At 29.2% G+C, this 19119-nt stretch overlaps 1 protein-coding gene across 1 annotated transcript in view; it reads right to left on the reverse strand.

The window, feature by feature from the left end:
* LOC106683805 (uncharacterized) overlaps nt 1-19119 on the reverse strand; it is a 42642-nt gene that overhangs the window by 8529 nt on the left and 14994 nt on the right. Inside the window, exons 6-12 of the mRNA XM_067048993.1 lie at nt 18661-18767; nt 15338-15524; nt 13222-13325; nt 10885-10911; nt 10685-10782; nt 9398-9569; nt 2340-2553 (exon numbers count right to left, since the gene is read on the reverse strand). Of these exons, the coding sequence (XP_066905094.1) occupies nt 2340-2553; nt 9398-9569; nt 10685-10782; nt 10885-10911; nt 13222-13325; nt 15338-15524; nt 18661-18767 (909 nt within the window). The remainder of the gene's footprint in view (nt 1-2339; nt 2554-9397; nt 9570-10684; nt 10783-10884; nt 10912-13221; nt 13326-15337; nt 15525-18660; nt 18768-19119) is intronic.

The following is a 19119-nucleotide window of genomic DNA, read 5'->3' on the forward strand; positions in this document are numbered from 1 at the left end:
TTATTTAGGAATAAATTTGACTTCCATGTTTTTTAACTGTTAAGTTAAAAACGTGTAAAACAAAATTATTCTTATAGTGAATTTTGCTTTTTATTATTATGTAGTGACCTCTTAATATAAAAAAACGAATAAAAATTTCCAAAAAAAAAGAAAAAAGATTGATAACAAATAAATTGATAATATTTTTGACACTCAAACTATATATTATATACAGGTATAAATGGTTCTATGAATGGTAACAAAGTGCCAAGTTTCAAGAGAGCTAAATATATCAAAAGGCCTCAGTTAGAATTATTTTACAATAAGCAATAAATTCAATTATATAAGAAAAGAATTTAAAAAACAAGCAATAAGCTTCTAAGCTACATTACTGCAGGAACTATGGATTTTTGAATTTCCCGCTGCTGAAGCTTGTTTTATAAACTAATACCTTGGTATGTATACCGATTGTTACTTTATTGATCTTGAAATTAATTAATTGTTTTTGTTTTAATTAAATATTTTTGTTTATAATTACTTTTTTTTATGTTAATCTAAATGTCGAAAAGATTAATTTCATGAGAATACCACTAATCTACTTTGGCGGGCAAGTCGAATTCTGAATGGCAGTGTTCACAAAATGAACCTGGACGAAGTTGGTTTGTCGTTTTTGAAGATATTTTAGAAATATAGTTTGTAGATTATGTCTTAAAAAGTTAATAAAGTGGTTTAACATCTTTTCCGTTTTGGACAAGACTTAGTGGCAGTTGCATAGAAGTCAACTTTTCGCTACTCATGTAAGTGGAAAAATAAAATAAGCCTAAAGTTAAGTAGTTTGTTAAAACTTAGGAAGAAAAAACGATCAGCTATTGGCCATTGATTTCATCATTGGCCATCAACTTTATTACTATTTTGTCACTGAATAAAAAAAGAAAGTTTTGTTATTGCACCTTATAATTTTTTTTTTCAATTTATTAGGTAGCTTCCATACTTTTATATCATTTAAAAAAAAAAGAAACTTAGATTAATAAACAAGATCCCATTGGACGTTTTCTATACTTATAATATATCAACATATTTTATGTTGATGTAATATAAGAACTTCCTAACTAAACTTCTAAACGAAATAATGGTATTAAGAAGTATCATACATATCTTTTTCTCATGTTATCGAATAATTTTAATTTTAAATCGCTAGCTTTTAGCGGTGGCCATTAATCGCTAGGAAAATTAAGAAAATACACCAATATCGATGTATCGATATGAAGTGTAACGATCACCTACGTTACGGTTATTACCATATCGTTGGAAATATAATGTGCTCAATTATAATTTTTTTTTTGTACTCGATGGTATGTTACTCGCTAGCACATATTATTTAAAAATCTCAATATGATAATTTAACTTTTTAAACGATCTTTATTTCTTTGATTGAAAAGTTGTGATATGACATTTACGTGATTTCACACTTTATAGGACCGAAATGGAAAATTTCATTCTAACTTTTTTTCATTTGAGATAGAATTATGAACAGTCATTAATTAAACATCCTAATTAAACATCCAAAAATTATTAATTAATGATGGTAAATCTTCAATTAGGGTTTTATCCTAATTTTATTAGTGATTCGTGCATAAATATGTAATAAATAAATAAATCTGTTCCGCTACAATCCATGAATGGTTATGGGTGCATTCGTTTTTAAGGAATTACTGTTACTAGACCAATGGTTGTGCAAGGAGGTGATTTGGTCAGAACCACTCTCGACCGCCTGATTTTTAAAGATGTTCAATTTAGCTGTTTTTAATAATTAACTAATTAAAAATATAAAAATTATACGTTAATGGTGGTAAATCTTTAAATGGGTTTTTCTCTTAACTTCACTCTTCATATAATTTTATTAGTGACTCATGTATAAATATATAATAAATAAATCTGTACTGATACAACCCATGGAGGGTTAAGAGTACAGTACTTTTTAAGGAAGTATTGTTGCTAGACCACCGATTGTGTAAGGACACTTCCTTTGATTTGGTCAGAATCATGCTCGACCGCCAGATTTTTACCCAATTAAGGGTACCCATTTTGTGAGGCTGGGTGGATCCCAGGAGGGTTCCAGAACCCACAGGGATGACTCACGGCTACAGTGTAACAGAAAATAATTATCTTCCCCTACGGGATTCAAACCCAGGTCCTTGGAGTTAGTAGCATTGTGGCTTACCACAGTGCCTCCGCGCTTCCCATGCATAAATATATATTTATTTTAGGTAGTATTATTTTATCTATAAAAATTATATATGTTTTAAGACCTCATATTAATTCTATTAACAATTAATATATTATGATATAGATCAATTTACTTCTTTCGTATGATATCTATGGTGTTGGTAGTTTTGCAGTTCTGATTAGAAATCTGATTGTGTGGACAGGTGTTTGGGTCTGTCCTTCCATAATTAGCATTCTTTATTCTGATTGCTCCATTTGGGCATTCAATATAATTTTGACCATTTTCACATATCACTAAGGTTTCTCCTCTCTTGTCTGGTTCAATTGTATCCGAATCTGTTGATTGAACTAAAAAAAAAAAAAAAGTGGTCATTTGATTTATTTATTTGTGATTGAAAAAAATGTGTTTGTTTGAGCAAAGAGTTTATTTACATTGGGGTTGTACACCAGTCGGAAAATTCAGGAATATATCAAGGATTTTCTGTGGGAAATTCAGAATAGACTTTTGAAAACAGGTACAGTCATAATAAGTTCAAAACTTTAATAAATTGGTTCGGTTTTCATAAACAGTTGGATAGCTAATTTTGCCAGAAAGGAAGAAAGAAAAATCAATTTTCAGGATATTGTTGATTTTAGTGAGAGAATATTTCGAAAATTGTAACAGATATGAAAATAAAATAACACAAACATTCTTAAAGGTAATGATAGCTTTAAATTTTTTGTTTAAATTTTAATACCCATTTACGAGATGTGTGAAATGTATTAGTGAAAAACCGAAGATAAAAAATAGAAATTTTTGATACCAAAGGGGATCATTATTAATTACTCTAAATGCCAAAATCGTGTAAACAGATTTTTTTTACTAAAACCGAATGATATATTTTTTAAAAACATCTCGGAAACTGTTCAGATTCTATTAAAGCTCAAATAAAATAACAAATTTACTCTCTTTAAATAAAACATTGATAACTTATTCTGTTTTTATTTCTTACTACCTGACCCGGAAATGATTCGCTATTGCTATATTTGAGGATGTATATATATTTAATGAACACAATTGATAAATTGTTATAAATTATTGTATTTAGTTAAACTAAACATTTACGTATAATTTATTATTATGAGTGGTATCATAAATTAAAGCAATATATGCGATAAGGAACGAAACAGAAATTAGTATTATGTTTTAAAAGCTATATCGATAATTCTTTTTTCCACAAAACTCCTCAAGGCTTTATTTATATCTAATAATGATTTGTCCCACTTTGCCCTGGTTACATGTTGTTAAATTTAAATTATTGAAAAAAATATATATTCATTAAAATATTGGTCGATTCCTCCTTGCTTATTTGGGTTAAGTTGTAATTACTGTTTTATTCTATTTTAGTTTATTGCAATGCTCTTAAACATACAATATTTTTAATAATACTAATTCTATATTTACAAATAAATTGTCAGACGCTTTTACATATATAGATGAAATAGTAAGAAAAAATAGCGGTAACTATAGTAAAATTCAGAGAATGCATTGGATATTAAAACTGACCTAACAGTATAATCGTTAATACTGATTCTATTTCGGTGTTTTTTTTCTTATTCTTTAGGACAATTTGATTGTCTATGATACTGTCATGTATATACTACATGGAATATTATTCATTATTTATTTAATTTTCTGTGAATATAATATCGTTTAATGGAATCATTAAGCTAGTAATTTTTTTCAGTATATATTATATGTTCCTTAATTTCAATGATTAAAGTTTATTTACGATAATAAGTTCAAGTATGAAACTAAAAACAACACTTTCTGTTCAAAATAATGTAGTTATTGACTTTAAGAGTGATTGTAAATTATAAGTTTTAAAAAATCGAAATAATACTTACTCACTTGAACAGCAAAGATCACTACCCAAAATAATTTGGGAAATACGAACTTGAACAGAGCCATATCTGTGAGGCGTAGCTATTCGAGCAGCTCTATAAGCAGTTAACACATCCCTTCCCCTACCTCTGCCCGCTTCGCCGTCTCCTTGACAACCGATAAGTAGTAATATACGTTCTTTTTAACTCTAAAAGGTTTTTTTTGGTTCACTACTTACTTAGTAAGAAAGTACTGATTGTCTTGTGCAATGAGATGATTTGGTCTGAATTACCTTCAACCTTCAGGTTTATAAGGTACCCTGTGGCTGCCAGAGGGAGCGTGAACTCCAGCAGTTTTCCGACCTCTAGGTCATTCCAAAGCCGGTTTTATAAAATAACCGGACTTGAAACCGAGCCCGGAAGATGGGACGACACTGCCTTATTCGCTGACCTTGCTACTTAAGAGCGACTTAACGTACAATTTTTTAAAAAGATTTTTCTTGCAACTAAACACAGCCTCTTAGATTAGATAAAAATGATCGATTTATTACTTGATCCACTGATTCAATGATAGGAGCTACTTTAAGCTAGGGTCGGGAGAGGGGAGGGGGAATGGAAATATCAATTCATAATAAAGAGGTACTATTGTTTGTTTACTCTGAGAGAAAGCTGGTATATTTCAGGAAATTAATTGAGAAAACAAAATTAAATTAGTTACTTAACACATATTCGTCTGGTAATGTTTTGCTTCGCCATTCACAAAAAGTAGGCATTTTTTAACACTATCTATAAAAATGATATGGCCAGTTCATAGAACTTTTTAAAAATCATATATTTTTTATGGACATTTAAAAAAATGATATAGGAAAAATTGTTTTGATATAAAATTTTTTTTTCTAAGTTAATAAAAATTAAATCCACAAAAAAGTTGAAATGAATTACTAAAACCACGAAGTTATCATTCTCTTTTTTATAAGTTGAAGTAATTTTTATTTTATATCCATTATTAATAATTTTTTTTTTGAAAATATAGAAAATTAAATGTACTTTAAAGGAAGATTTATTTTTTTTATATTCGGCATTTAAGCCCTTTCAAACTATTTCAATGAGGGTAAAACCAATCTGGTATTGAAGACCACTTAATTGTACATTGATTCACCAAGAACAATCAAAATTATTACTACCGTTTTTTCGATTTTCACAAAAATGTGAAAAATCGATTATATAAAGGGGGACTTCTGGCTCATCGATTTAAACAAAAAGTTGTAACATCCCAGGCACAGCATGTCCTAAGTATATACTTTCAGTTTAGTACAAAACGTATATTTGAACGTATATACGTAAACTGGAATTCCAAATTTTTCATGATCACAATAATCCTTATTGTCTATTTCATATATAGGTAAGTGGGAGTAAATATTCTTTTTCGGCGTCTGAAGACACTGAAGTTATTTGATATCCCAAATTTTCAGTAAGGGTTTAAACAGCATCACTCTACGATTCAACATTGTTACCACTTAGTGGATTATAAATACATTCTTCTTTGGAGTCAAACCATTATTACCCAGGAGTATTTTTAAGCATGAGCCAAGCTTTCGACAAGATATGGCACGAATTTATTGGGTAATAAGGAAACTTTTCTTTCAAAACTTTAATAAATAATTTCTATATTAGAAATTAATAAACCATATAGAATTAAAAGATAAGATATTCTACGTTGGAGAAGTAAAGAAAAGCTTTTAATTGAAAGTTAAAATTTTGACCCACTTTGCTGGGTATTATCAGCCATTTATACACAATTTATGAAAAGATATAATTTATTTTCGTATCTTGTTCATTTAGCCTTGATTGATGAAGACCTACAATGTGGGTCGATACGTTTGCAGTCGATAGATAGGATTTTAGTATTTTGGTTTAATTTAAGACGGCAGCCCGGACCATATAATTTTGCAATAATTTCTGTTATTCACCGTATACCTAATTTATAAAGATTATTCACTCGACTTCATAACTAGAAATAACTCTTAGAATAACCCCATGGGAATAACCCTCCGGCGCTATGGCTGTCACATCCTTCTCAACTGTAGTCTGATATCATACGATAAGAGTCTCATACGATAACAGGCGCCGGTCTGCCCTTTTCCGACTGAGCTGTAGACTAAGTTGTATGGGAGGATTGAGAATCAAAGATAACTGAAAAGCTCACTGTAGCAATTGCTGACGTAGAACTCAGCAACACTGCTCCAGGCGTACGTCACGATGTCGGAAACTAGATAGACACACTATCATTCTCCACTTTTACTGATTCCACTAGATTCTTGTCCTTAATACTTGAAACAATATTTCCATTGAAAAAATAATTTGGAGGTATAAATATATGTATATATATATATATATATATAAAAGGGAATGATCTAAATAACCCACAATAAACTATTCAATTACTGAGCCGATTTACATGCCATTTTTGTCGTCATTGGAAGGTTTAAAGCTACAGAAATCCCCGATTTCTCTGGTAGGAAAAAAGTAATGAACAAAGGGTTTTTGGTGAACAGCTCAGAAAGTATACATTCTTCCACGGTTATGAGAGACGATTCGTCTCTTTATGTAGAATAAGAAAAAATATTATTGATTCTATTAAACGATATTTATTCACGAAAAAATATAAAAGGTGACATAGTGAGGCTTGGAGTAAAGTAAAACAATATTTTTGTTACCTGAAACCGTCACCATTTTCCATACCAAATTATACCATTATACCATTTTCCAAAGAAATTAAAAAAGTTTTTCAACTTTATTGAATATGGGTTTCAAATAAAAAAAAACTTTTCAAACGTTTTATTTTAATTCTCCGTTTCTAATTTGTTTAACTACAAAGTTTGGTGAATATTATGATTGATGGTATTTCTATTTTTTTTATTTTTCAAAAAAATCAAAGGTGAATTTGAAATGTGAGGCAAAAAGTTTTGGCCAAAAAATTATTTTCTGTTTTTCTTATCGAAACTTTGTTTTTCAGTATTTTTTGAGGTGCTAAAATGAATATGAACTTTGTTTCACTCCTATAAAATCTTTTAATGGACTTTAATAGACCAGTAAGTCGGAATTGTTTCAAGATAGTATCATATTGAAGCGCTCTAAGGATAATTAGGTAAAACTACTTTTAAATAATTTTATTTGAGTGTGATGAAATCAACTGCGGAATAGAAAAAAAAATCATTGAATTCAAACAAATATTAGCAAAGATACAGTTTATCGAACTTATAGCCATACTAAAAAAAAAAAAATTGTAGAATTTAGGCAGGTGTTCTTTAAATTTTGTTTATTTTTTATTATAAAGCTGAACACCGAACATTCCAAATAATAATTTTTGTTAGTTAATGGCCTACATAGATCCTTATTTGACCAATATTAGTAATAAGAGATGAAACAGTTTCTGTATTATAGTTTTAAAAGTGTATTTTATTTACAATTGATATTTTATTTACAGATTTTTATTATTTTATATTGTTTATAATTTTATATTTATTACTTGTTTTTTCCTTTTAATACTCATATTTATTACTTGTAAATATATTATTTATATATTTATTATTTTTTCAATTTATTGATAGTTTTTCTTATTATTGGTATCTTTTTAGAATTATTACTTTATTTAATTTATTTTTGTTTGCCCGTATTAGAGTGCTTTTTATACTTGGCTGAGAATATTTTATTATTGTGGACGATTATGTTTGGTTGATGTGTATGTATATTTTTGAATTGTGTTTTACATTTGATGGAAAAAGAGAGAAGGTTTTAAAATTAAAATAATGGAAAAATTAAATACGCCTATAAAGAGCGATGAAAATCTAGAAAAAAAAATTAAAACATGTAAGGGAAAAAAATCATGTATAATTTTAGCACATAATTTAGAATTTTTATAATGTGATTATTTATATTTTATGCTCTGACTACATTTATAGGCTTAAATAGAAAATTATAAGTATGCTGTGTATGAGGCAACTCAATGAACTTGGCCAGTACAACATTTTTAATAAAATGTTTTTTTTTCTATTACTACATATTTCTATTATATTTTATTTTAAAAAAAAATTTTTTTTTTTTTTAATTTGGGTCATTAATTTAATTCAATGATTTTTTTTTTTACTGGAAATTTATTCACCATATAAACATTATCATCACTTAGCTTCAATATTATGACTGTAATGAAACGATTCAGATCACTGACCTATCGATGATGGTCCGGTAAAAGATTTTTTAGGAGTGAAACAAAGTTCTTATTCCTGTTTAGCATCTCAAGAAAAGCTTAAATACGAATTTTCGAAAACAATTCGTATTTTTTTCTGTTTGAATTGAACCTGAAGTTTCAGAATTAAATTTGAAATTTAGTTTTTTATTGTTTCATTTTTTAATATTTTATTCGCAAAATTCTTGACTACAACTAATTAGTTCAACTGTGTGAAACACAGGAATGTTCCAGGTTCTCAGAAGTATAAACTTTCTTAATGCTCAAAGAGTTAATTATCTATGATCGTTATTATTTATTTTATTATCGTAGTTAATTTCGTTTTTTAAAAATTAAAATTAAAAAAATATATTTTTAAAATAATTGAAATATATTATTTGTACAAATATCATTGCAATGTTCAATGTACTTTCGTATCCCTTATAAAAGAAATCCCTGCTTATATTTACAGTATACAATGCACTTACTTATAGATAGCTAATATTTTCTTAATTAGAATTATTTGAAAACATCTACTGCTGAGAACTTAGACATTAGTTTAAAAATACAAATATTTTATTTGCACTGCTATATGTTTTATTGGTTCGAAAATATTTTAAATCCTTTATATTATTCAATTTTAATGGGTCTTACAAATTAAAAAAAACGTATCAATTTAATGACATTGTTTCGAAAACAATTTTATTCGTCTAACCAAGAAGATTTAAAAATAAAATAAATGCCCGTTATAATTTTGGTTAATAATGTTATTATTAATACTAATTTTATTACTAGTAATTTTTCATAAATCACTCCTTCGTGTAGTATAATCATATCATAAAGTTTCCTTATTAGATTAAATAATGACGTCTACTGTGGTTCCGATTTACTTTTGAGACTTTTGATTTACAACGGCTTTGGCAACGTAACATCTTTCCTCAACATTTTAAGGAAGTAAATTGAAAATAATGTTGTTATATCTGTAAATAACTGATATTGTAATTGTTGTATGTTTAGGAAAAAATATAAACTAAAAAGAACTACCAATAGTTATATTTATTGGCACTCTTTGACGCCATATTTAAGATGAGTATAACAATATTTAAGACTTGGTCTTGAACCTAGTGAAAGGAATGCATGAGGACAGATCTTCCTTCTTCATCACCACCCTAATGTCCAATTCGTCATTCGGGTCCAGCCCACCGACTGAGTGCTCGGCGCCGAAGTCGATACCGCTACCATCCATAACGTCGGTCCATTCCTTCTCGTCAGAACCCTGTTTAGGCAAGAAACAAAACTGTTTTAGAATAATGCACATTACGTGGTAATTAAACTGACGGAAATTATTGTATACATATGAGTTAGTAACAGAGTTCGAAGTTGTTATTTTACTAGGAATATTTTACCACCAATTTTTATTAGAGAATACATATAAGAAGGGGGAGGTGTGGTAAACAAGAACAAAAAATAGTTAACAAGTATTTATTTGGCATCGTTTCGCCTCATTCTGCTGGGCTTCATCAGGGCTAAAAAAGATTAAAAGAAAAAAACAAACTAAAAATTTGTTAAAATGTAGTATAAAAGGATACAAAAAAGTAAACCAAGGTTCGATTAAAAAATATAAGTAAAAAAATGATCAAATAGAAATAAAAAGAACATGTTCAATAATAAATGTATTTAAAAAAGAAATAACATAGACAAATCTTTATATATTTACAAATATCTTTATATATTTACACATATCTTTATATATCTACAAATATCTTTTTTTTATATACACTTTTAAATAATATTTTTGTATAGTATGTCTAAAATGAGTTTGCCTGTAGAGGAGCTCGCGCGCCTTCCACCCTTACTCTTCTCCTCACCATAACAAAACCTTCCTACCAGGAACAAAAAGTTTGTTCCAAGAGGCAGTCCAGAACTTATAGTAGTTGATAGTTTTCTTTACCTATAATATTGCGATATTAATGAAAATAGTTTTGAAAAACTGAGGAGGGATTTCTATTTGCAAAGTTGCTAAAGTATCTCGAGGTAAGGATAGGAAGTCTGAGTAGATCTGTTCCAACAACCACTTCTGACTCCTCTTTGCACCCACAGGCCAACTCATCTTATATAAGTATAGTACATCTAATATTTTCATAATTTTTAATCCTACCATAGTTTGTTTTTTGTATCTTTCTATCCTACATTGTCAACATATTTTTAGTTGTTTAGTATGTTTTTTACCCCTGAAGCACTGCAGAGTGGGGCGAAACGGCAATAAACGTATGGAAAATAAATAGTTGTTAAATATTTTTTGTTTCTGTTTGACCGCACACCCGACCATCTTCTTCATATTTTGAAAAATATGGTCAATCATTTATATTTATGTATATAATTTTTTTTTACCTTCATTTGTGCCTTATACTTAGTTGATGTTGCTTTATTAAGTTTTTCTGTAGTAAAAGTAACAGTGCTCTTGGTTACATCTTTTATTGTTGGTGCCCCTATAAAAGATGTACTATTATATTCAATTGAATTTTTAGATTTCCTCAGTAGTAAAAATCAAAATTACTCCTCTAAGTTGATAAATTTAATCTATGTATTACCCGGTGAGTCTTCTGGATCCCATATTTCTATAACAAAAAGAAAAAAAAAACAATATTAGGAATGGAGCTGTAATAAATTGAAGAGGAAATGATTAGATAATTTTTTTATTTTAATTGCATAATTATGTAATTTATTAACTAATTGTAAAACAGCTAATATTGTTCCCTTTGGTAAACTTTGAACCACTTTTAGTACTCCCTTTTGTTAAGAACTAACAGCTTTTGTAGAAGCAACTCGATATCTGGTGGCTAACGTGATTATATGGTTAGACTATTTTCAGTCAAAGGCGGCCAGAAGACAGTTTTCACGAAAATAGATTAAAGAAAATCAGTTGATATAAAATTACTTCCTAAATTTCAATTAAAAACTATTTACACTATATCGGCCCACTTTTCAAGTACTTCCTGTCTGAATATCTAACGAATTTTCTGTTAGCACAATTAAATTATTTTGTAGACTAAATCATCTAAATTAAATCATGTTGTTCAGATGTTATTGTCGTTTTTGTTAGCCGTTGTTGTTAAAAATTTGAATAATATAAAAGACAAAACGTCCAAACGTTCTATTAAAAAATATTTGTTGTTACTGTCGCAGTTTGAAAGTGATTTGCAGTCTTGATTTATTTAAGCTATTAAGAAAAATCTGATTACACATATGAACTAATCAAGAACTTGTTTGTTTCTTTTTTTTTTTTTAAATTTATTTATTGTTATTTACAACTGTATACAAATTTATACAAGTAAATTTGCTGTAGGTGACATAGTGACATGATACAAACATGTGGAGAATCTACCCATTGATAGAACTCCAATAACATTTCTCGAGGCCATTTTCTTTTCAGACGCCTAGGAGGATTATTAGGTAATGGAGGAGAAGCCAGGTTAGAAACAAGTGGATTTGGGTAGGTTGGGAAGTTTGTCACGGAAGCAATGGTATCTGGTTCTGGCCAAATCGAGAACATTGAGGTCCTGATGTATGACTAGTTTTGTGACAAAGTAAGGAGCATTAAGGATTTTACGAAGGATTTTAGACTGTAAGGATTGGATTTCGGGAGGAATTGATGGTTTAGTGGAGCCCCAAAGCTCAACTCCGTATGTCCAGAAAGGCCTTATTATAGTCATGTAGATTAGTCTTTTGTAATGGATTGGCAATTTAGATCGTTTGTCTAGTAAATGTTGTAATAGTCGAAATTGACGAGCACTTTCCTGTCTTTTCAGCCTTGATTGTTGATATGATTGTTTCTTTTAAGAATCCTTTTTATATAATAGAATCAGTCTACGTGTTTTATTGTGGATGCTGTTCTCCTCCCTAGCGCCCATTTCTAAGTTATATCCGTTCATAATTTATGATTACAGCTTTTGTAATTTTAACAATGACCGTTTCTTTTTCAAATGATATTTCTAAATTTAAATATTTAAAAAAAATTTATTTATAGACCTTTTTCAACTGTATTTTCTAAAAATACATCAATGTAAGATAATAATGGTGTGATACAGGAATGTAGAGAAACTACCAATTGGTAGCACTTTAATGATAGTTCTATTCCATCTTCTTTTCAAGCGCCTTGGAGGATTGTTAGGAACTGAATAGGAAACAAGGTTAGAAACTAGTGGGTTTGGGTTTTTAAGGAGTTTATTATGGAAGGATTGATATCTGGTTCGGGCTAGATTGGTTACATGTGGATCATTAAGGTCTTTACGGATGATTTTATTTCGACAAAGTAGGGAGAAGTGAGTATTTTACAAAGGATTTTGGATTGTAAGGATTGGATACGAGAGGAATTTGAAGGTTTCCTGGAGTCCCAAAGCTTAACTACGGAAATCCAGGTAGGTCTTATTATAGTTGTACAAATGAGTCTCTTGTAATTAGTTGGAAGTTTATTCCGTTTGCCTAGTAAGTGCTGTAATAGTCGGAATTGACGAGGAGTTCTGTCCCTTCTGCCTTGCATGAGGATTCCAGGTTAGTAGTTTGTCCAGAAGCAGTCCAAGGTAGCGGATCTGTTCGAGAGTAAGAGCAGCATTATTAAAGGATACTGTATGTAGGGCAGTCGGTAGGTTTACGGGAAGGGAAAAGTGATTTGATGGGATTTATTATATGGGATGCAATTAAAGAGTTATTAACTGCGAGCACACATGTTTCATCGCCATACGTTGTGAGGATACTGTTAGGATTGGTTGGGATGTCAGCAGTATAGACTGCGTAGAGAATGGATCCGAAGATACTACCTTGATGAACAACAGCGGACTGAAGAGGGGTGAATAGGAACCATTGTGGTTTACTTTGAATAATCTATATGTGAGATTTAAATAATTAAAATATTATTCATTAGTACGCACCTCCGCAGAAATAATCTAACTCGAGATATTTTGAAGTGCCTCTACAAGGGTCACCAAAAACCTCATTGGTGGCTGGTATGACACAACGGCTCTTTCCTTGGCATCTGTAGGCACCAATCATTATATAAGTTTTTAAAAGAAATCTATTTATCTCTTTATGTTTCACTGAACTATATCTATATCTAGAATTCTTACGTATAGACTCTGAAATATTTTAGACCAGCGTGTATTTTCAACCAAACATTGATTTATGTATCTGCAGAGTGCGGTAAAAGTAAATTGGTTGTTTTTAACATGATGTGGTAAATTTTAATATTTTCCCCGTGAGTAATTTTACTGACCTCTTAGATATTACCTTTAATCTACTCTGAAAAACCTAACAGCAAATGTTTTGGTTAAAGAACCATGCAGATTTCAGTATGTCTTTAGCTTTTGAAACACCTGTTGTATTTCGGCCATTTTAATATTCAAAAAGTATATAGATGATTCATAAATCATAATAAACGTCATTAGCCTTGAAAAATTAAAAACCAAATGCAGAAAAAAGATATCACTAGTAGTATATTATTAATTTTTTTCTCAAACTATCCTTGCTCACAGAAAATAAATGTAGCCAGTAACTTGATTAATAAAGCAATATCCTAAAGAGACTCAGAATTTTAAAAATATTTGATATATCATACTATTTGAAAATGTTTATCTAAAAAATTAATAAATAAATTGTGGTATGACACAAAACAACTTTATAACAAATAATAAAAATGGAAACAGTAATATAGAGAAACCATTAGAAATAAGTGATAAAATGAATGCCAATACTAATATCAAAAGAAAGTGTTTCAGGAAAATAACTAAACCTAATCAAATGATGATAACTAATTTTTATAGAAATGCAGATAATATAAAAAAAAACAGATAAAGTTGATCCACAAGAAAAAATAGAACAGAATAATTATAGAAATAAAAATTATCAATATTTTAAAATGAATTATGTACCAGGTTTGACAGACAAAATTAAAATGACAATTATGAAATATGACCACAGTAGTTTAAACTTAGGATTATGTAATGATAATAAATTAGGGAATTTCCCCAACAACATGAAATTTAAAATAAAAAAAAATGTAATTTATAAAATTAATTGTCATAATGAGGGGTATATATTGGTGAAACTTCCAAAAAATTAAAAAATAGAATTGAACAAGATAAGAGTAATCGGAAAAAAAATTAAATACTTAAGACTAAATTAGGAGACTAGATTAATTATAAAATTTGAAATTGGAGGAAATAATTTTGTTAAGGTAATTGTTTTAAATACATTTACAATATTAAATTATTGTATTGTTGTTCGTATAGTATGATATGAGTTAATTTGTATTTTAGAGTACCAAAACGGATAAATTACAATGAAGAACGTTATAAAGGAAGAGTTAATCACTTCAACTCATTAAATAAATAAACCGATCATCCAGCTTAAAATATTGTTACGAGGTTATCTCATTCGGTTGAGAAACAATATAATAAGCAACAAATATGCGATCACCGTTCGATTTGATCGGTTCGTTCAAGAACCATGTTTTAATCAGTGTGAAAAAAAATCTTACGAGAGAATTTTTTTTTTGATGATTGTGAATGTTCCTTAGTGGTAATAAAGGAAAAATTGTGTTGGCTCCCTGTTTTTTATTTCTTGACCCGAATATAACGCTATAATATTAAGATGACTTCAACTATTTTTCTCACTCTCCTAACACTTACGTGAACAGTATCAAAAGGAAGCTGAATCCTATCGCATCGTTTCCTATCAAGGGTTGAATTGAACCCTAGTAACAGTTGACACCTTTCTTTGTATAAATTTAATAAAGAATTGAGAACGTTATTATATTATATTATTATGATTAGTATATCCAATTTGTTTCTTCCATCAAAAGTAATTTTGAATCAATGAATTGATTATATGCTGGATTGAAGAGTTTTGGTGGCTAAATATTCTAGTGACCAAATTGACTGATGGATTCGTAGTGTAAAGAAAAGTTTTCTATCAAAAAGAGGTCCTTAAAATTATACTCTGAATTAATTAAATAAAAATATTAAATAGAAGAACTTGAACTACATTTACCTTCCATATATAATTGCGATTTCGTTAGGGCTGGAACAGCCTTTTGGCTTCATCGGCCTGGGGCTGTTGTTGCAGACGAACGGGTGCCCTCTTCCGTATTCCGCTCTCACGACATTGATCACGGAACTGTTTTTGCAAACTATTTCCATGTTACCATTCTCGCAAGCTGCTGCGTAGCCTAAATCGTCTGGAAAGATTGGACCTTAGTAAAATTTAAAGTAATGCCTTTTTGATCCTTCAGTGTGATAGAATATAAGATATTATAGATTGTAGGAATATATTCAATTGGTCAATAAAGGTCCAAAAAAGTAAAGATTAATTATTGATTGTTTAATTATTAGTTAATTGACCAATTAGGTGATTAATTATTTATTAAATATTAATAAATAGTTAATCTTTACTATATTGTACCTTTATTGACAACTACCTGGACTATAAGATATTAATACTAACCTTCATTCTCAACTACTAACCTTCTCATAAGATATTATAGGTAATGATTAGTCTAGCAAAGATATTCAATTGAACTATAATTTGTAATTATGTTAATAAACGACTTTATTACTAGCATGTGAATGCGATTGTATTTTAGTTCTGAATTGTAATTGTATTAAATCTAATAACTTTGAGGTTGTTTCTCCTGTAGTAATTTTCGTTTCATTTGTATATACAATGTTTTACAATCTATAAAGTTAGATTCACCTTGAGATTTTTTTTTGTTTTAGAGAATATTTGAAGAAGCAGAACATGAGAGAAGTACGACAAAGTAAGTAGCTGAATTTTTCTAATAATATCGCTGCTTTTCTTGACTAGTGGCACGTCTAACAAAAGGAAGTTTCTATTTTATTTAGAATTTTACGTATTTTAAAGATACAACCGTAAGCTGCGGTTACTTTATTTACTGAAGTCATCCTACAGTCTTTCCTAAAGCTATTAGACTTGTTAAATAAAACTCTAGCTTTCAGTCAATGGAAAACCTCAAACACAAAATTAAAAAAATGTCAGAAATGCCAGAATTTAGGAAAGCGACATTAGGCCTACAAGGAAAAATGAGATAACTCTATTTTATTTTGTTGATAACGATTTCTGATATTAAAATGTCGGTTGGGATAGTAAAGTTAACAAAGGAGAAGAGAGGCTTCTATGGATCACAATCGCAGTTGAATTTCATGTCTATTATATAATAGGCAATTCCAAAATAATTTTTTTTTTCCTGAACGTTTATGAAAAAGTAAGTTAGCTCGTATTTTTCCGGTAGTTTTTATATGTGAAATTTGTTTAACATTGTTTTAGAAAAAGGCGGATTTTAGCGGGAAAAATTCAATACATGGACTTGATGAGAATCAAACTAGACTCCTTTCTTTCATTTAATTCTTATTATTAAAGAAAAAATTAAAAAATAAACATTTTAAAAATTTTAAATATTAATAAATATAAATATTAATTTAATGTTACTCATGTAGTATCCCGTCGATCAAATGTTTGATATGGTTTGGTGAATTATAAATTTTCCTATGTAAATTTTGCGCAGTAGTATTTAGTTTATGGCACTTTATCAGGTTATAATTCAAATATGGGTTACGGAATTGTACCCAAGTACCATTTTAATAACCACAGTGCCACTAACAAAATTATTAGTTTATAAATATAGTATATATAAAAAAATATATCTACAACATAACAAGTTAAGAAATAGTTATAAATATATTTACACATACTCGCACATATAAAATTTACTACTAAGGCTGTTTGTTTATTCTTCATGCTGAAAATAGATCGCAAGGTTTACAAATATTTGCAAGGTTAATCGGCTGCGATACTGAAAACTTTAACTTACATATATGTTTTGTTGAACATGTCCTTTTTAGATAACTAAGAAAAGAAGGTGATTAGTAGCTGCGTATTTACGATGGTACCAATAATAGCTGAATGACTCATTAATTTTATCTCATTAATGACCATTGAGTTCTAAGTTATATAATTTATTATTTATTGACTGGTATTTAATTTGGGTGCAAACTGTACGTACCTAAGTTTGTATGTTACAACTAAATCGTATTTAGTTATCTACTGATGTAAGTAAACTATTCATAAGCGTTAACCACATAAACATGAATTTCACATGCACCTATCGCGTGCCCTATATACGCATCTTTAAGAACTGAGGGCTAAAGTCACTGAAGGTATTTTCTAAAATCTTGAATTAAATCCGAAAATACTATCTAGAAGAACATCTCTCAACCAAGTCACAACCTTAATAGTTCGCCGAATTGTTGGATGTTTTAAAATTTTTAATCAACCTCCAAAGTTATACTTATTGACCTGACAAGACATTTTCAGATGTTTAAAATATAGCTAAAATACAATTTAGAGTTGTATTTCACACTTGCTTTCAATCAAACCATATTCATATTAATCTTCATTGGTCTCGGTACAATGGCATTGTATTCATGAGCACACCCAAGAGGGGGGCAGCTGCTGCCCCCCCTAGAAGTGAAAAAAATATTAATTTAATAATTTTTTCCCATGTAAATAATTGTAATAACTTATAAAGCTCTGCTATAATTATATATAATATTCTTAAAATTTTGGTTTCGTTCTCCTTTTTCGTGCTGAAATGTCGCAACCTGATTGACTATGGCTTGCCCCCCTAGTTTTAATCTAGACTCTAATTTTAACTTCTGCAACTAGTACAAAACGCTTCATGCAGATCTAACACTTTTATTCATTTATGAAAAAAAAAATGAAGAGTAAAAATCATTCTTGTCGATGACTTCATTCGAAAGTTCATTGAGGAAATATATAAATTTTATTAATAAATCTGTACCACTATAACTCATGAAGGGTGAGAGGTTTAGCAATTTGTAAAACTAGTACTTTCGGTTTTTGAACAACGTTAAGATACGGAGGTGATTTGTTCATGATTACGTTCAACCGGTTTTCCTAATTAAGGGAGTCCACTTTTTAGAGGCTAGGTTGGCCCTAATAGGGCTCCTGAACCCACAGTGTTGACTCATGGCTACAGTAACAGAAGATACAAATATTAACATTTATTAATGTTAATCTTCCTAATTAAGATACTTGAGATTTAATAATAATTTTTACCATGTACTTTATTTTAATTTATTATTTACTGCATTCATTAAGTCTAGTCCACAATATAAAAGTAGTATTTTCAATTTTTTAATGGTAAGCTATACCTTAATCTGATGCTTATTATATCATAAAGCCAAACACTACATTTTTATTAAGGTGTTATATATAATACTACTATACATATAAAATAATATTGTATCGAAATCAATATGACACACTTATTTTACCTACAATACATTGATATTCAACAGTGAGATATTTGTGTGTCCCTTTGCACGGGTCTCTGAACCATTTGTTGACAGAGGACAGCTCACACCGTTCTTTTTGATCACACCTGGAAAAGATATCACTGTTAGATAATAATTTTGAAAAAAAAATATGATGATATAAACAACAAAAAATATATAAAATGTGCGGGTATATATTTTGGAATATCGCTGATTGACCGTGCGGTCTAGAAAAAACTCAAATAGTAATAACTATTTTATTTGAGCCAACGTTTCGTCCCACGTTTCAGGGCTTTGTTAGGTCTAAAAATAGATACAAACACAATACAAGTAAAGAAGTAAATGGAAAGTTAAAAGAGTATACAATTTTTACTTAATTTAATCAAATTTTTACTTTTCATTGTATTCCCTTTTAACTTTTGAATTACTTTTTTACTGATGTTAAGAGTTTGTATCTTT

This window comes from Halyomorpha halys, unplaced genomic scaffold (assembly GCF_000696795.3).
Source record: "Halyomorpha halys isolate HHAL.00 unplaced genomic scaffold, Hhal_1.1 Scaffold518.1, whole genome shotgun sequence".
Classification (NCBI taxonomy): Eukaryota; Metazoa; Arthropoda; class Insecta; order Hemiptera; family Pentatomidae; genus Halyomorpha; species Halyomorpha halys.